The sequence below is a fragment of the Eurytemora carolleeae genome, unplaced genomic scaffold (assembly GCF_000591075.1).
Source record: "Eurytemora carolleeae unplaced genomic scaffold, Eaff_2.0 scaffold1514, whole genome shotgun sequence".
Classification (NCBI taxonomy): Eukaryota; Metazoa; Arthropoda; class Copepoda; order Calanoida; family Temoridae; genus Eurytemora; species Eurytemora carolleeae.
Window position 1 is genome coordinate 41,287 of NW_019397402.1, and position 19,337 is coordinate 60,623.

The 19,337-nt window shown below is 34.3% G+C and overlaps 2 protein-coding genes across 2 annotated transcripts; one reads left to right on the top strand and one right to left on the bottom strand.

Annotated features, from left to right (window-relative positions):
• Positions 1-1,469: 1,469 nt before the first annotated feature.
• Positions 1,470-15,558, bottom strand: LOC111714104 (uncharacterized). Its single transcript, XM_023489142.1, has 4 exons — positions 15,364-15,558; positions 14,852-14,930; positions 7,798-8,295; positions 1,470-2,670 (listed from the first exon to the last, which is right to left on the bottom strand). Exons 1-4 carry the CDS (start codon positions 15,541-15,543, stop codon positions 1,829-1,831), a joined length of 1,599 nt encoding a protein of 532 aa, XP_023344910.1. The 5' UTR covers positions 15,544-15,558; the 3' UTR covers positions 1,470-1,828.
• Positions 15,559-15,853: 295 nt separating this feature from the next.
• Positions 15,854-17,935, top strand: LOC111714103 (adhesive plaque matrix protein-like). The gene is made up of 2 exons (XM_023489141.1): positions 15,854-15,925; positions 17,366-17,935. The coding sequence occupies exons 1-2, from the start codon at positions 15,854-15,856 to the stop codon at positions 17,933-17,935; spliced, it is 642 nt and encodes a 213-aa protein (XP_023344909.1).
• The last annotated feature ends 1,402 nt before the right edge of the window (positions 17,936-19,337 follow it).

Genomic DNA, 19,337 nt, shown 5'->3' on the forward strand with positions numbered 1-19,337 from the left:
GACCTAGACTATTCGTCCAAGATCCTTCCTATCAACCCTAGATCTACCCTATCGGTCCTAGCCATCCTATCCGTCTGCTAATTAGTTAAGAGGCCCTATAATTAAAAAATGGCGCAAAGTTTCGCAACCAATTTATTTTGTACTCGGAAGTACGTTAAGGCAGGGGAGGAAGGCCAGCCACAGCAATTTCTAGTCCGAGCCACATTCTCCTCATTTTCTAGTCCAAGCCACCTCGAAATCCTCGTCCTTCAAATATTATCTTTTTAAAGTGTTTAATTCTCCAAGATAAAACAATTTTTTAAGAATCCGGTCACGTTAGAGCATGAACGAAATATTAAATTTTTGTAAATAGAAAGAAATACTTTCAATAGAATTTAAGTTTTTTAGTACAATGTCCTGAAAAATATTTACCATTCTTACGCTCATTTTCAGATAATCTAGGTATAGAATGCCACAAATAATTCCAAGTTTATAGAACTTTAATCTTTTTTGTTAATTTTAGCGGAAACCATAGAATTTTTTTTGGGTTGTTCCATGGGGAAAATTATAGGCAGAGGTATGCCCAATATTTTGCTATTTATTTTATTTTGTATTAAGAAGGTTAGCCATTACGGAAGCAGAAGAGATTTAAGTTTCACCTAATTAAAGTTTGACATCATTCTCATGGCTTTGAAGATTTCAACACTATGTAATCATTGCAATACTTTAGTATATCCATATTTTATGCCTAACGTGGCACGATTTTTAAAAGATAGCTTTATCTTCAAGATTTATAAACTTAAAAACACATAATAAGCGAAGGACGAGGATTTCGAGGTGGCTCGGACGAGAAAATGAGGAGAATGTGGCTCGGACGAGAAATTGTTGTGGCTGGCCTTCCTTCTCTCGTTAAGGTGGTAGGCGATTATATCGATAAAATTAAGACGACTTTCGATTTATTTCAAGCTTTAAACAGCATGGATACAGAAAACATTGAATTAGAGAGAAGTTGTCTATTAAAAAGCTTCTCTTTAATTGCTTGTAAGCTCATAATTCGAAAAAAGCTTGTTAGCAATTTAAACTTAAATAAAAGGTCGTCTTGATTATATTGCTATAATAGCCTACCACCGTATCAGAGATTTCGTCTCTTCGTTTGAGCATATAATAAATCTTCCATCGATTTTCTAGTTCGTATTTTCTGTAAAAATCCTCGAGTACTTTTTATATGAAAAAGTCTTACTATATGTAAAATTGTTTAGCTTTGAAAACATAATATTCAATTTTTAATAAATTATAGCTTTGCAAGTTTGATTTCTCACATTGATTATACAAAATATATAATGAGGAATGAATCCAATAGTTTTATATAACAAGAAGCAGGCGGACACGTAGGAATCATTTAGTGAGTCAGGTTTGGAGATAATTTAGGCAATTCCTTATTCTCTTGACACCCTGGACAGCTGGCAGATGGATTAGGAGAAATCAAATGATCAGGGTTCGTTTAGAATTTATTATTAGTTTTAAGAAACATCAGTAAAGGGGGTGATCAGTACTCAGGACTGAATAAACATTTAATTCATATTTAAGCTCATCACAATATTATCAAGATACAATATTAATAATAATTCACTAGGTTGGTTTTTAAACCCATAAAACCGTGATTTTTGAAACCCCCGATTATTCTAAATTTGTTGTGTTTGAATGAGAACCTTGAGAAGACCCATCAAACTCCCCTTAATCATAAAGATTCACAGCCAAGGTGTAGGAATCACAGCGGTACAAAAATAACAAAAAAACGTAACAAACATATTTACAAAAACAAGAAAAAAATATAAATTTAGTTTGGAGACTAGATGACCATGCATTTAAAAAAGATGAAGCTAGAGATGTAAAGAAAGAAAGCAAGGGTAAGGTTCGGGTTTAATAGGTTAGAACTAGACACGGAGGAGAGAGCCTGGAGACAGGGTCCTGTCTCTTGGAGCACCATTTGGGCAGGTTCAAGAGAACAGGAGGATATACTCACTCGACCCTGTCTCTCGGTATAGGACAGACATAACATTCTCTCCGTGTTTGTATCGGAGAGAATAAGGCGTGTCAAGCCCGGCTCAGTCCAGTGGGCGTGACATCTGTATTCTACATTGCTAAGGTTGGACTGGGAACATTTAGTCTCCACCCGGAGAAAAGGAGAACCGCAACCTGCCGTGATTATGGAGGTATCTGAAGAACTACATCTAGTGAAAAGGTGGGGGGTATCAGCTCCCTCTAGGCTCTCAAGAGAATATCTACCATTAAGAGGACACACTCCAGCAGAATGGGTTCTGGACACGAGAAGTTTTGATCTAGGGTTGAAGAAGTAAAGGTCTGTACATGCTTCACTTGGATTTCGAGATTTTTCTCCAAACTGAACTGAGATCACGTTATCGGCAACCTTACTGATGATTGCACAAACATACCCGGAGTCACAATCACTTTTAACATAATGAACCACCTTGACGGTATCCCTGTCCTGTTTAATAATGTCCTGACAGGTAAACTGTGATTCTCCGGGTTCCAGGTAGTTCTGGAAGGTTTGGAGTTTAAAACTCTTCTCTCCGGAGTTGACGTGAAGGTTTAAGGTTCCGTCCAGCGCAGACCAAGAATGGTGTCTGGAGAACCAGGACGGGAACAAACATCTCTCCCCGGAGCCTCCAACTGAAACAATAAGTTTTAAGCACGTCTTAGTTTAATTCAATTCAAGGGTTTAATCCCATTCTGAGAGAATTTTCACTCAGTCCCCCCTCCCCTCTGCACACACCAACTTCAAATGGTTAAGTTTGGATGTGGTTTGAATTGAAACCAATGAAAAGAGAAAATTGCTCGTTTTATTCTGTTCCCCTTTATTCTTCAAATTAATTAAATTGAATCCCCGAATTGAAGCAGAAAATTATTCAATGTATTCAACAGTTTTCCAACACACAGATTCTACAGAGAATACATATATAGAGTACTTACAGTTTCATAAAAGTACAAGTACATAGAATGACAGTACTACCAAATAAAACTTGAGTTTTAAAACAATATTAAATACATTAACATTCAAAGAGTGGAGTTATATTTTGTCTGTGTAACAATCCCTGACCTGAAATTGTATGCATCAATTGTCAGAGAGAATAACGAAGAAATCATCATCATTGATGTTTTATATTCTAATGGCAGCGTTGCAAATGATGATCTGGTGAAAATCCACAACCAATCCCTTTAAAGCTGACTAGGTTAGCTAGTAATGGGTGTGTAGAGTGTAAAGAGATAAATTCCTGGCAGAATACTGGTGGAGAGGAATCCTTGGTAGGAAACTATCTGGAGCCGGGTGTCAGGAATAACAAGCAATTCATTCTTCCGGTTCAAACATTCATATATCTACCAAACTATCTATATCTACCATACTATCTCGTATCTTTAATCTACCTTTATATAAATATCTACCAAACTATCTAGTATCTAGACTACCTATATAGATATACCTAACAAACTTTCTAGTATCTACCTTCATATATATCTAACAAACTGCATAGTATCTACCTTTATATATAAATATCTACCAAACTATCTAGTATCTACACTACCTCTATATATATATATATATCTAACAAACTATCATAGTATCTACCTTTATTTATATCCACTGAACTATCTAGTAACTATCTTTTTATTTATCTACCAAACTGCATAGTATCTACTTTTATATAAATCTACCAAACTATTTAGTATCTACCATTAAATATATATACCAAACTTCTTAGTATCTACATTTATATATCTACCAAAATGCATAATATCTGACTTAATATAAATCTACCTAACTATCTAGTATCAACCTTTATATGTCTACCAATCTACCTGGGTTCTACCTTAAAAAAAAGTTTATCTAGGACTAAAGTAAATTAATATTTCCCGAAAATCATTCAGATTTTAAACTTAATATTTATCAGAACTTTTCCCACAAGTTTTAAATTAAAAATAAACTGAGGTTGTTTCTGATTAATTTAAGAGAAATATTTCACAGAAAATTTATATTTTCATTTAACACATTTATCAAGAACTTAACATTAACCTTTATCTGATCAATAATGTGGAAGATCTCATCATTTTCTAGCTTAATAAGTGTTAAACTCTGACAATTAGTTCTGTCAATTGTTTCTGCGAAAGTCACTATTAAAGAGGACTGGACCACAAATAAACATAATAATTTTTCAAAAAGAAAAACATGGATATTGCATTCAATATAAGCTTTTCAGGGTACCGTTGTGAATCGGACATTGTGTACAGTTAAAATTACGTGTACACTGTACAGTGTCCGAATTTAATGAATTTGAACCGCGGCTTAAATCTGCCAAAAACCGGTTTCAATTGTGCGCCGGCTTAAATCTTGAAAAATTTGATACAATTTTAAGTGGAATCAACCATATTTGAGCAGATGTTTAAACTTAAGCCGCGGCTCAAATTCTTTAAATTCGGCCTCTGTTCCTTTAAGCAAAAACTAAACTGAGAAAAATTCATAAACTTTCCAACTTTTATCACTAGAACTGTCGCGTAAATTCTAAATTTAAAAATGAGGATTTAAAGTTGACATTCTTATTTAAAAGTTGAAATAAATGTGTAAAGTTGTGCTGGATATTGAAATCCCACGTTTCCAAGATACTTATGAGCCGTTGAAATGTAAAAGTTCTTATTTTAACGGTGTACTGAGAGCTGCAATGAAAGCTGAGCTGAAAACTGAAAAATTTGAATGATTTTGTTCCAACAGAAGGGGGGGGAATAGGAGGATGAGCAAACAGAGAATGATTGGAAAAGGAATAAGATGAGGAGAGAGGAAAGAATGGAAAGAATACAGGAAAAGGAGTAGAAAGAATGGAAAGAATACAGAAAGAGGAGGATTGGAAAGGATATAGGAAGATGAGAAAGGATGGAAAGAAAACAGAAAGAGAAGTAGAAAGGATGAAAGGCATACATGAAGAGGAAAAGGGATGAAAGGAATACTAGAAGAGAAGAAAGAATGAGAATATAAATGGTGTTGAGTATAGCAATATATGATTGTGGAAGGGAATAGAGTGTATAATGAATATTTAAGGTTTTATGTTTATTTAGAGAATATGTCACAGAGCCTGAGATTTTATACTCTGAATACAACATCAATATTTCATGATTTGTCGGACGGATTATATACTCATTTACTATCAAAGTTAACCATAATAAATCAACATATTTCTCAACTACATACATTAGATTAGATAAACAAGATAAAGAGTATTGATGGCGGGAGATAAGAATTTTTACAGGAAAAGAAAAAATTAGAATAACAAAAAATATAGAGGAAGAGAGGGTACAAGGGTGTATACAGGAATATGTACGAGAGGGTGAGCTTGTTTTAACTTCTCCCAGTCCCAGGGGACTTAGCCCTATAGTACCCCCCCCCACCTATAAACGCCCCTAGGAGGGTCACAGGATACATGGGAGGATATCTAATAAACAGGGAGATATGCTTAGAAATCCTTAGGTCGTAAATCTTGTTAAATTTCTCACAATATTTCATGTTCATGATAAAGCTGAGAATACGGATAGATTTCTAAGTATGGTCCTGCAGAAAAATAAAGATAATTTTAATGTTAATCAGATAATTCGGAGTAAGGAGAAATTGCATGAGTTTTGCCCCAAGGTTGAAATACAAGATTAGTTCTGTGTAAGAACTGTCTGTATTCAGGAAACCTATTTCTTCGGTGGGAAGAAATTTGGACCAATTTGGCAGTAGGGATATACGAGATTAAAGACGATCAGTGTAATCCTTCTGGGGTACTTAACTCTCACACCATCCTTCCTTTAATAGTTCCTTTCCTTTCTGTCTTTCTTCTGTATTTATCCTCCAAGGTATTTAACTCACACACCATCCTTTCTTTAAAAGTTCCTTTCCTTTCTGTCTTTCTTCTGTATTTATCCTCCAGGATACTTAACTCACACCATCCTTCCTTTAATAGTTCCTTTCCTTTCTGTTTTTCTTCTGTATTAAAAATATTTCTTAATCTTAACATTTCCTTTAAATTTTTAGTCAAATAATACCTTTTTTACATTATGCTTAAGGTACCATTCCCTGCAATACTGTAGTCCTTTTTTTATTATCGTTACCGTCTCCAGCATTCATGTTAACCTTTCCTGTAATATTGATACCCTTTCCTGTGATATTGTTACCCTTTCCTGTAATATTATTACCCTTTCCTGTAATAATGTTACCCTTTCCTGTAATATTGTTACCCTTTCCTGTAATATTGTTACCCTTTCCTGTAATATTGTTACCCTTTCCTGTAAATATTGTTACCCTTTCCTGTAATATTGTTACCATTTCCTGTAATATTGATACCCTTTCCTGTGACATTGTTACCCTTTCCTGCAATATTGTTACCCTTTCCTGTGATATTGTTACCCTTTCCTGTAATATTGTTAGCCTTTCCTGTAAATATTGTTACCCTTTCCTGTAAATATTGTTACCCTTTCCTGTAATATTGTTACCCTTTCCTGTGATATTGTTACCCTTTCCTGTAAATACTGTTTCCCTTTCCTGTAATATTGTTACCCTTTCCTGTAAATATTGTTACCTTTTCCTGTAAATATCAATACCATTTCCTGCAACATCGATATCCTTTCTTGTAACATGGTTCCTTTCCTTCAATACAGTTATCCTTTCCTTCAATATAGTTATCCTTTCCTTCAATATAGTTATCCTTTCCTTCAATACAGTTATCCTTTCCTTCAATATTGTTATCCTTTCCTTCAATATAGTTATCCTTTCCTTCAATATAGTTTATAGTTATCCTTTCCTTCAATATAGTTATCCTTTCCTTCAATACAGTTATCCTTTCCTTCAATATAGTTATCCTTTCCTTCAATACAGTTATCCTTTCCTTCAATATAGTTATCCTTTCTTTCAATATAGTTATCCTTTCCTTCAATACAGTTATCCTTTCCTTCAATATAGTTATCCTTTCCTTCAATATAGTTATCCTTTCCTTCAATATAGTTATCCTTTCCTTCAATATAGTTATCCTTTCCTTCATTATAGTTATCCTTTCCTTCAATATAGTTATACTTTCCTGCATTATCTTCACTCTTGTTAAGACTTTATATCCCATTTCTGAAACTTTTCATAGTCCAAAAATGTAAAATCCTGCCTTTCATATCCCACAAATATTAGTCTGATTGCCCTCCCTCCCAGTGTTCTGATACTATCTCCGTTTTACTTGAAAAGAATATCTGAATCATATCCGTATATCATTGAATGATAAATGTATATCGTGTGCGATATGTTTTATAAACTCATTTTTCTATTTAGATAAAAGAATTTTTCCAGTTGAATAATATTATTGAATAGAAAATATAGTTCTATCAAGTACATACTATAGTTAGCTAATATATCATATCACATGTAAATACGCAAAAATATAGAAATAGGAGGATTAAATAAATGTCAATTGTCGAAGAAATTTCAAGTAACCCTCAATTTAAAGATTAGCATGCCCGATAATCTACGGAACCCTTTTAACCTTCGTATGAGCAGCAATGACGAAGAAATTCTTGTTTTCTGTCTAAAATGAGAATATATTCAGAGGATTTTCTCTAAAAGCTAACTTGATTATTAATGCATCAGAGACAAAGAAGAAAATAAACAAAACAAGCAACAAGATAGAAAAACGACAATATATTCCTCCTTGTTGGTCAGTTACCGTTGCAATTCGGGCATACATGAAACTAAACTATTGAAAATGTATAGTTATAAATTCTATATATATTCACCTCTCTCCATATCGAAGACTCTGTATCCCTCTGCTGGGGACCAGAGACCCTCACAAGTTGCTGAACTACTCTGAGCCATCCGAACCGTCCTGTTCCCTGCCTTCCCATGCTGTTCATATACAAAGCATCTATACCGTCTCTCCTCATTCCTTCTATGTTCATGTTCAAGTTCTCCGACAAAATAACTTTTGGAACCCTCATTCCAATTTGCTATACACTTCAACTGTTCGGATGTACTCTCTGAACCCTGAACATCTGTACAAGCTTGGTAATGCAGTTGCAACCTGTTATGGTCTTTACATGTGTCCATATAGCTCTTGGGATAGCTACAGGGGCGTCCAGTACCTCCTTTAGCATAAGAGAACATGAATGGACCCTTGAGCGGACACTGTGTAGCCGCAGCATCCTTTCTGAACATGGAGAACATAGAACCATCTCCAGGTATTCGCATACATAGCTCTTCAGGATATACAAACTGGGACTTGTACTCACAGTCACCTAAACATATCATAGATTAAAGTATAAATAGAAACCTGAGTAGTAGCAGAACCTATTATATGTAGTATAGAATCTAGAACCTGTTATATCTAGTAAAACACCTGGAGCCTAGTATATTTCTAGTGTAGAACCTAGACCCTATTATATCTAGTTTAGAACCTAGATCCTAATATATCTAGTGTAGAACCTAGAACCTATTATATCTAGTGTAGAACCTAGAACCTATTATATCTAGTGTAGAACCTAGAACCNGGAGGGAGATGTAGGATGGCGTAGGTCAAGGAAGGAGGGAGGTGTAGGGTGGGGTAGGTCAAGGAAGGAGGGAGATGTAGGATGGCGTAGGTCAAGGAAGGAGGGAGGTGTAGGGTGGGGTAGGTCAAGGAAGGAGGGAGATGTAGGATGGCGTAGGTCAAGGAAGGAGGGAGGTGTAGGGTGGGGTAGGTCAAGGAAGGAGGGAGATGTAGGATGGCGTAGGTCAAGGAAGGAGGGAGGTGTAGGGTGGGGTAGGTCAAGGAAGGAGGGAGATGTAGGATGGCGTAGGTCAAGGAAGGAGGGAGGTGTAGGGTGGGGTAGTTCAAGGAAGGAGGGAGATGTAAGGAGGTTAAGTCAAGGAAGGCCCATTTATAACAGTCCACATATTTACCAGTTTAAGATCAAACCTGTCTGAGATTTAACAATAAATGTTTAAAACACCACGATTTAACTTGAAACTAAATGCTTTATTTAAAAAGTTGAAAACTAAGGTTTCTTGGTTTTGTTAATATTTGATACCTCTGCGCCTACCCACAGCCCCGAGGTACTATACTAAACAGAAAACAAGAGGAAGAAAAGAAAAAGAAATAATGGATTTTAAACATTTCACAAAATTACTTCTGTCTAAATTCATACTAAATGCATGTATACAAGTTTTGACATAAAACGCAAAATTCCAACTAAACATTTTGTTAAAAAAACATGTTTTAAAAACAATATGAAAAAGTTATTAGTTTTAAATTTAAAGAAAAAGGATTACTTTATCTACTTTATCAATTCCACATTTAATTTTCCCATGAAACTGCAAAGTCCATTATAAATGAATGAATGATTTGGCAAAATGTTTGCAGGGTTAGGATTGCATATTTGCATCTATGTCCGGGTATACAGTTGTACAAAGGGGCAGATCTATTAAACCGGAATAGTGTTATGGCAAATATGTTTATATATTCCAAGGTTAGTTCAGTAAACAGATCTAATATTTCGAATTAAGGAGTTCCAGATAAAAGTTTTGTTTTAAAATTAGAACCACTGTTCAATTAAACTTTGATTATATCTTGCAGTATTAATGCTGTAAAATTAAATAAGTTTAGAGAGAGATAAACAACTTAATGCAGTTGGGAAACCTAAGACCTTAATGACCCCCCCCCCTCTCCCCCCCAACCTTGCTTTCATATATTCAAAGCCCCGATTTAAATTTAAGCAATAATTTTTCTATTTTTCTTCTTTTGTTCTACAGAGACATATGTGCGCTCTTTATACATTTATTTCTGCAGTTAATAATTAGGGTTAGCAACAAAAGATGACGCGGCAAAGACGACCTAAAACTCTTTAAATATGATGATTCCAAGGTAGAATTAAGTCTTCCACATTGATTATAGTTGTTCTATGGGGGGAACCATGATTTGAAGGTAACCATGGTCAGTTCATATTCAGAACAGTCTCTGAAGTTTCATCCTTTGTGGGAAACCCTGCAAGTTATGAAGATTTCAAGAGTCCCAATTAAAATTTAACCATGATAATAAAAGTAAAACTACATGACGACCTTTCCCACAATTCTTGTGTTAATTGGAACACACTGAATATAAGATTATCAAACATCGATCTGAAGAAGTAGCAAAAACTGCACGAGTCCAATTATACTTTATGCTTAGCGGGGAGGGGCAGTAGTAAGGGTATGGGGAAGGTTAAAGGGAGACTAGATAAAAAGGATCAATTAAATGGACTTTAAACGAAATTTCAAGTGATGTGATCCTTAGTTAAAGATGGCAATGTCCGATTCACAACGGTGCCATTGGAACCTTTATCTGATCAATAATGTTGAAGATATAGTCGTTTTTCTAGATATAAAAGTGTTTAATTCTAATTATGTTTTTCTGCAGTAGAAATGCGCAAATTACTTTTGTAAAGAAACCAAAATTGAAGATAATAAGTTTTTAAACTTGTAAACATTGACGTCGAATTCATACTTAATCAGACAAAGCATTTAAAAGTACCGTTGTAAATCGAGAATTGGCATCTTTAAATTACGCTTACAGTCCCTTTAAGTAAGGAGAAAACAGGAAAATTGACAAGAAGTAAGAAATAATGAAAGCAGATAAAGAGAAGGTACTTGGGAAGAAGATGCACAATAGAAAAATGAAGAAAATAGTAATAGATGGAATAGGAAAAAATAAGAAAGAAAGGTACTACTTAGGAATAACAAATTAGGGGAGTGGGGTAGGTCAAGGAAGGAGGGAGATGTAGGATGGCGTAGGTCAAGGAAGGAGGGAGGTGTAGGGTGGGGTAGGTCAAGGAAGGAGGGAGATGTAGGATGGAGGGGGAGAGGGTTATGATTTTCTAGTTGAAGTTAAATACATCTTGGGTAGAATTTGAAGAGTGGTGAAAGGAAAAAGATCAAGAGCCCAGAACTCGCCAAATTAATATGCTCCTACTGTCAAGATTCTACTGGAACCTATAATCAAGTATCAAACATGAAACCCTGCAAGATCTACTGAAACCTCTAGACTGAAAGATATACTGGAACCTCTAGACTGAAAGATCTTCTAGAACCTCTAGACTGAAAGATCTACTGGAACCTCTAGACTCAATGATCTACTGGAACCTCTATACTGAATGATCTACTGGAACCTCTAAACTGAAAGATCTATTGAAACCTCTAGACTGAAAGATCTACTGAAAACTCTAGACTGAAAGATCTACTGAAACCTCTAGACTGAAAGATCTACTAAAACCTCTATACTGAAAGATTTCCTGGAACCTCTAGACTGAAAGATCTAGTGAAACCTATATACTGAATGATCTACTGGAACCTCTATACTGAATGATCTACTGGAACCTCTAGACTGAAAGATCTAGTGAAACCTCTATACTGAATGATCTACTGGAACCTCTAGACTGAATGATCTACTGGTCTAGACTGAATGATCTACTGAAACCTCTATACTGAAAGATCTACTGGAACCTCTGGACTGAAAGATCTTCTAGAACCTCTAGACTGAAAGATCTACTGGAACCTTTAGACTGAATGATCTACTGGAACCTCTAGACTAAAAGATATACTGAAACCTCTAGGCTGAAAGATCTACTGGAACCTCTAGACTGAAAGATCTACTGGAACCTCTAGACTGAAAGATCTACTGGAACCGACTGAAAGATCTACTGGAACCTCTGGACTGAAAGATCTACTGGAACCTCTATACTAAAAGATCTACTGGAACCTCTAGACTGAATGATCTACTGGAACCTCTAGACTAAAGGATATACTGGAACCTCTAGACTGAAAGATCTGGTGAAACCTCTATCTGAATGATCTACTGGAACCTCTAGACTGAAAGATCTACTGGAACCTCTAGACTGAAAGATCTACTGAAACCTCTAGACTGAAAGATATACTGGAACTTCTGGACTGAAAGATCTTCTAGAACCTCTAGACTGAAAGATCTACTGGAACCTTTAGACTGAATGATCTACTGGAACATCTAGACTACATTTATTTCTGCAGTTAANAGACTGAAAGATCTACTGGAACCTTTAGACTGAATGATCTACTGGAACCTCTAGACTAAAAGATATACTGAAACCTCTAGGCTGAAAGATCTACTGGAACCTCTAGGCTGAAAGATCTACTGGAACCTCTGGACTGAAAGATCTACTGGAACCTCTGGACTGAAAGATCTACTGGAACCTCTAGACTAAAAGATCTACTGGAACCTCTAGACTGAAAGATCTACTGGAACCTCTAGACTAAAAGATATACTGGAACCTCTAGACTGAAAGATATACTGGAACCTCTAGACTGAAAGATATACTGGAAACTCTAGGCTGAATGATCTACTGGAACCTCTAGACTGTATGAAAGATCTACTGGAACCTCTAGACTGAAAGATCTACTGGAGCCTCTATACTGAATGATCTACTGGAACCTCTAGACTGAATGATCTACTGGAACCTCTAGACTGTATGAATGATCTACTGGAACCTCTAGACTGTATGAATGATCTACTGGAACCTCTAGACTGTATGAATGATCTACTGGAACCTCTAGACTGAATGATCTACTGGAACCTCTAGACTGTAACCTCAGGAGAATACAATTCTACAAATTCCACCTAAAGTTACTCTACATAAATTATTATTTAATTATTCCAGTAAAAGCACGGCCTCCACCCGCCCCTGGAGAAATTATGTGTAAACGAACCAGAGAAATTAAAAGGGAAAATTATAATTGTTATGAACTCATAAATAAGAAAAGATTTTATCAAAAAGCATAAAAAAAGTAAATCAAGTTTTAAACAGGAAAAAAATAAAGAAGAAAAAAATGTTTTTAATGTGTCCAACATTTGTAATAAATATTTTTAGTGAATATCTAAACCTGTCAAACCAGTTGAATGAAATTTTCATTAAATTCAGATTATGTCCTCCTGTAAAATTTTGATTCTCTATTAACAATCTCGAATCCATCAAATTGAATTTAAACAAAGTTTTAAACTAAAAGGTTAGTATTCAAGACAAGTCTTCTATCCTTCTTAAATCAAGACACACACAGTCAAAATATGTTTAACGGGCTGAGTCAACAAATCTAAATTATGTATGCTTGGATGATACTACACTCTTTTTTTTAACAACTTTTTCACTCTTCAGTTTCTCAATACGTTCTTCAGTTTCTTAAAATGTTATTCAGTTTTTTAATATGTTATTCAGTTTTATAATATGTTATTCAGTTTCTTAATATTTTTTTCAGTTTTTTAATATGTTATTCAATTTCTTAATAGGTTATTCAGTTTATCAATATGTTATTCAGTTTCTTAATATATTATTCAGTTTCTCAATATGTTATTCAGTTTCTCAATATGTTATTAACTTTCTCAATATGTTATTCACTTTCTCAATTTGTTATTCACTTTCTCAATATGTTATTCAGTTTCTTAATATTTTATTCAGTTTCTCAATATGTTGTTCAGTTTCTCAATATGCTATTCAGTTTCTCAATATGTTATTCAGTTTCCCAATATGTTATTCGGATTCTCCATGTTATTTAGTCTCTTAACATGTTATTCAGTTTCTTGTCTGTATATTTTTTCTTTCACAAAAAAGCTTGAATTTTTGTTATTTATTTTGATGATGGTTTATTCGTTAAATTTAACAAATAGAATTTGTTAGATTTTGATTAGCTAGGGTCAATGTTTATTAGAAATAGAAATAGCTAAGTAATGTTTTGTCAAACCCTACTCAGCAGTTTCTCAGGGTTCAAAGTTTAGTACCGACAATAAATATCCTGGTTAATTAACTTCTAAGAATTTAATTTTCCCAGTGAGTTATTCTCAAATATCGCCGAGTAAGAACTAGAAAATTTCCCAACCAGAACTAAAAGTATTAAATATTAGAGATGCAAGGGGTGTATCATGAAACTTCAAGAAATCAAAGATTAACAAGGAATGAAGAGAAGATTAAATTAAAAGTATGATGTGTAAGGAAAAAGCAGAATTACAGGGTAACGAATGAGGATGAGAAATGAAGACTGAGGAATGAAGATAATGAAAGGAAAGGATGGGGTGTGAGAAATGAAGGATGAGAAAAGAAAAATTTAGAATAAAGAAAATGAAAGTAAAGGATGTGGAATTAAAAATGAATGATGAAAAATGAAATATAGGATGAAGAATGAAGGTAATGAAAGGGGGAATGAGAAATGAAGGAGGAAAAAGAAGGATGAGGAATGAAGATAACGAAAGGAAAGGATGAGGAATGAGAAATGTAGGATGAGGAATGAAAATAATGAAAGTAAAGGATGAGGAATGAGAAATGTCGGATGATGAATATGAAAGGAAAGGATGAGGAATGAGAAATGTAGGATAAGGAATGAAGATAATCAAAGGAAAGGATGAGGAATGAGAAATGTAGGATGAGGAATGAAGATAATGAAAGGAAAGGATGTGATGATACGAAGTTTATCTGCTCCTGAACCTGAACCTATAAATCTTGTGAGATCCACTTGATGACCTGAAATTCCAGGCATTCTCCATCTTTCCTTTCAACATTCTTCTACTCGTTTTCTACATATTTCGACAGAAAAGTTTTAAATATTTTTCTTGCATTTGGATCAGAGGGATGGGGGGTAGGGAAGAGGGGGGGGGTGTAGAGTAGATGAAAAAATATTTGAAATATTTAAATGCATTTTTGTAGATGCAGAATTTGACTTTTATTCCTTAAATATAAACTGCATTATAAAAACTACTTCAGCCAGATCCCAATCTTCAGGTAATAAAGAACAAAATTAAACATTAAAAAATTAAGGATTACTTACTTTCTTTATACTGGAGAACATTCTGATGTTTCCTGTAGATACTCAAACACCTCCAACACTTCTCCCCTCCATCCATACCCTAGACAATCAAATAATAAATTAATCAATTAATCAATCAGATATCAAAATATCCTCTAGCCTAATACCTAAAAAATAACTGTTCAACAAAAAAAGTCAAGCATAAATGTGAACAATAAAAACCCACTCAAGTGTTAACAGATTGTAGATTTTTTTCATTTTACTAAAAGATTATTTTTAAAACACATTCGACTTCAAAGGATCTGGTGAAAAGTAAAAAGCTAATATTTGCATCTTTGCTCGATGAAAAAAAAACGGCTCTAAGATCAGATTTAATGAATACCGATAAGACTTGAACTATGTATATCTAGTTCAACTAGTTTTTAGTTCACTATTGGGCACACTAGAGAAGTAATTCAACAATCCGTACTGAGATCAACTACTCTGTCGCTAACCATTGATTCATATTTCTTATAACTGTGTAAAAGATCTACCTGGAGAACATACTGGCTCCCTGAGTTCCAGATACACTCTCCCTTCTCCGTGATTGATTGATTGGTCACCAGGAGAGAACTAGAATATCCAAGATGGAAGTAGGAACCATGCCAAGCAGACGGGAAACTGCATTGGGATCCTGAACAAAAAAATCTTAGAAAATAATAATTTAAGCACATACCAAATTTGATACTCTACTCTTTTGTAATCACTAGGACAAATGGAACTCTACTCCTGAAAAAGAGCTATCACCAGCAAATAATCTAGACCAGGTTAGGTTAAGTCAAGATAGATAGATAATAAAGGGATGTTGTCCTTTATTCAGAAAGAGGCATTTTTATTAAAGACTTGCAACATTTTTTTTTATTTAACTATTTTCAATATTTACGTTCTCTACTTTATGCTGTATTTTATTGTTCAAAAGTTGTGCAATTAACAAGAAACATTTCGGTTTTATTGTATTTATATAAATTGCGTATTTTTCATATCATGGAGAGTAGAGTTGCTCTATATATCCTAGTATTGAATAATAAGGCAATGAAGGATAACAAAATAAAAAAGGTTCGAATCTTTATATACTTTAAATCATAAATTGTCGATAGTTAATAAGTTGCACATAGAGATCATAGTTTAAACAGACTTGCAAGCTATTGTCTGTGTTTTTAGACTTTTCGGTAAATTGAATTACAAAAGAAATTGCCTAGAAACATGGCATTTAAAATATAAAAATTGTATCTACATCCATATATTTTAAGAAACAAGAATATAAACTGTTTACTAAGAAAGAAGATCATTAGTACATCAGTAAAAACATGCTGACATCCACACACATACAATACAAACACAATTGCAGATACATCTGAACTAGATAGATAGATGGATACATGTATAGATAGAAGGATAGATAGACGGATACATAGATAGATAGAAGGATAGATAGACGAATACATGTATAGATAGAAGGATAGATAGACGGATACATAGATAGATAGAAGGATAGATAGATGGATACATGTATAGATAGAAGGATAGATAGATGGATACATGTATAGATAGAAGGATAGATAGATGGATACATGTATAGATAGAAGGATAGATAGATGATAGATTTATAAATGAATATGTCGACTGATAAGATAATCAAATGATGGATAAAAACAAACAATGGACTTGTACAGAATATTCTTCAGAATATAAAATCAAATATTAAATATTTAAAACAGCTTTAAAAAAAAGAAAACATTTTAGTTATTTGCGTCATTCTTGAAAAAAGAATATTGTCAAATATTTTAATACTATTTCAGGTTTAGAGTATAATCCAAGGCACCTGGAGCACTAATAGTTTTTATTCTTTACATTTATTAAAATTAGAATTGTATAGTTACAAGAACTTTATTCTTCTTAATTAAAACTTTGAATATCTTTTTTATGATTCAAGAAAGTAATAAAGTTGCAATTTTAAGACAAGGGGTCAAATTGCCCCCCCCCCCCTGCGTATCCTGGTTTTCAAGTACCCCAGCAGGGATAGGGTTAAATAAGAGCGAAATTTGATCTTTAAAATCCACTTGGATTGTCCATTTTGGAAAATACATTCCAATAATAGATTTTTTTTTTATTATTCAAAAAACAAAGACAAACATGTATAAAAAAATCTACTCTAAACTAAGGACATTCATTGAAGCAGCCTGAAAAATTAAATAATAATGAATTAGCTTATTTCAAAGAATAAGAGTGTATTTTTTTGTTGACCTGTTAGAATACAGGCCATTATTTATCCAAATGTATCATAGTTCATCCCAGCTTATCCAAATTTATCCAAATTTATCCAAATGTTTCCCAGTTTACCCCAATATTTCCCAGTTTATCACAGTTTATCCCATTTTATCCAAGTAACCCCAATCAATCCCGGTTTATATAAAGTTTTCCTCATTTTATCCTTGCTTTTCCCAGTTTACCCCAGTATATTCCAGTTTATCCCATTTAATCCCATTTCACATAAAGGTTACTCCAGTTCATCCCAGTTTACCCCAGTTTATCCCAGTTTGCCCGAGTTCATCCCAGTTTATACCAGTTTACCCCAGTTTATCCCAGTTTACCCCAGTTTATCCCAGTTTACCCCAGTTTATCCCAGTTTACCCCAGTTTATCCCAGTTTGCTCCAGTTTATCCCAGTTTACCCCAGTTTATCCCAGTTTACCCCATTTTATCCCCGTTTGCCCCAGTTCATCCCAGTTTATCCCAGTTTACCCCAGTTTATCCCAGTTTACCCCAGTTTATCCCAGTTTGCTCCAGTTTATCCCAGTTTACCCCAGTTTATCCCAGTTTACCCCATTTTATCCCCGTTTGCCCCAGTTCATCCCAGTTTATCCCAGTTTACCCCAGTTTATCCCAGTGTATCCCAGTTTATCCCAGTTTACCCCAGTTTATCCCAGCTTACCCCAGTGTATCCCCGTTTATCCCCGTTTATCCCAGTTTATCCCAGCTTACCCCAGTTTTTCCCAGTTTATACCAGTTAAAACCAGTTTACCCCAGTTTTTTCCAGCTTATCCCAGTTTATACCAGTTTACCCTAATGTGCCCCCAGTTTATCCCAGTTTACACCAGTTTACTCCAGTTTACCCCAGTGTACCCCCAGTGTCCCCCCTGGTGCCAGCCTCAGTCTAATCTGATTTGAGAATACCCTTTACCAACTGTCTAGAATAGGAATAGGTTGATATTGGTTAGATTTCAGGGGAGTAAATATTCAAACTTTGGTAAAGCTTGATAATCTGACATTGTTGTCAAAATATTAGTTTGTCTTTTAAAAATTGTTGACTGTAGTTCACAGTTTGTAAAAACTTTTTAAGTTTTTAGATTTTCACAAAACTAAATATTAGACAATAAAAAACTTTAGTCATGCACGCAATCTAAATCAGCCAATTGACAGGAAATGTATATATAAAGGTCATAATTCTGCCGATTCTGCCCAATGTGACGAAAATGATATTTCAAAACTACTTTACAATTTTAGCCTGGCAAGTTCATAAGGCACATTTTTTTATCAAAAATACATTTATATTTAACAGTGTTAAAGTTTAAAATTTAAACTTGTTTCCCCTGAGATCCCGGCATCCCAACATTGTTACCTAAATTGATCTGGATTTGTTAAAACTTGGCGGATTTACATTTTCTAAATTCTACTCTTAAACCGAGGAGTTCGTGCATATTGAACAAGTTACAAACATTTCATTTCTTCAACCTATTTCTATTTTTATTTATTCCCTAATATCGTTCCTTTTAGAATGGTCTGGGTTCACCTCGATTGTCTTAAACTTGAAAAACACAAAAAAAAGCCAAAAAAAAAAAATTTTCTTTTAAATTTCTTTATTATAATAATATTAAAAGTTTAGGGTTTTTAATAATGCAAACAAACTAGATATAGTAAAGGATAGATCCAGAGATTAAGAGTGTCCCATTATACATAAGGATATATCCTGAGATACAGGGTGTCCCAGTCTACATAAGGGTAGTTCCAGAAATACAGGGTGTTCCACTGTACATAAGGATAGATCAAGAGATACAGGGTGTTCTATTGTATATTAGGATAGATCCAGAGATACAGAGTGTCCCATTGTACATAAGGATAGATCAAGAGATACAGGGTGTTCTATTTTATATTAGGATAAATCCACAGAAACAGGGTGTCCCATGATACATTAGGAAAGATCCAGAGAACCAGGGTGTCCCATTGTACATAAGGATAGATCCAGAGATACAGGGTGACCCATCGTATATAAGGATATATCCACAGAAACAGGGTGTCCCATGATACATTAGGATAGATCTAGAGATACAGGGTGTACCATTATACATACGGATAGATCAGAAATAAAGAGTGTCCAATCATACATTAGGACATATTTAGAGATACAAGGTGTATATTATACACAAGGATAGATCCGGAGATACAGGGTGTCCCAATATACATAGGAAATG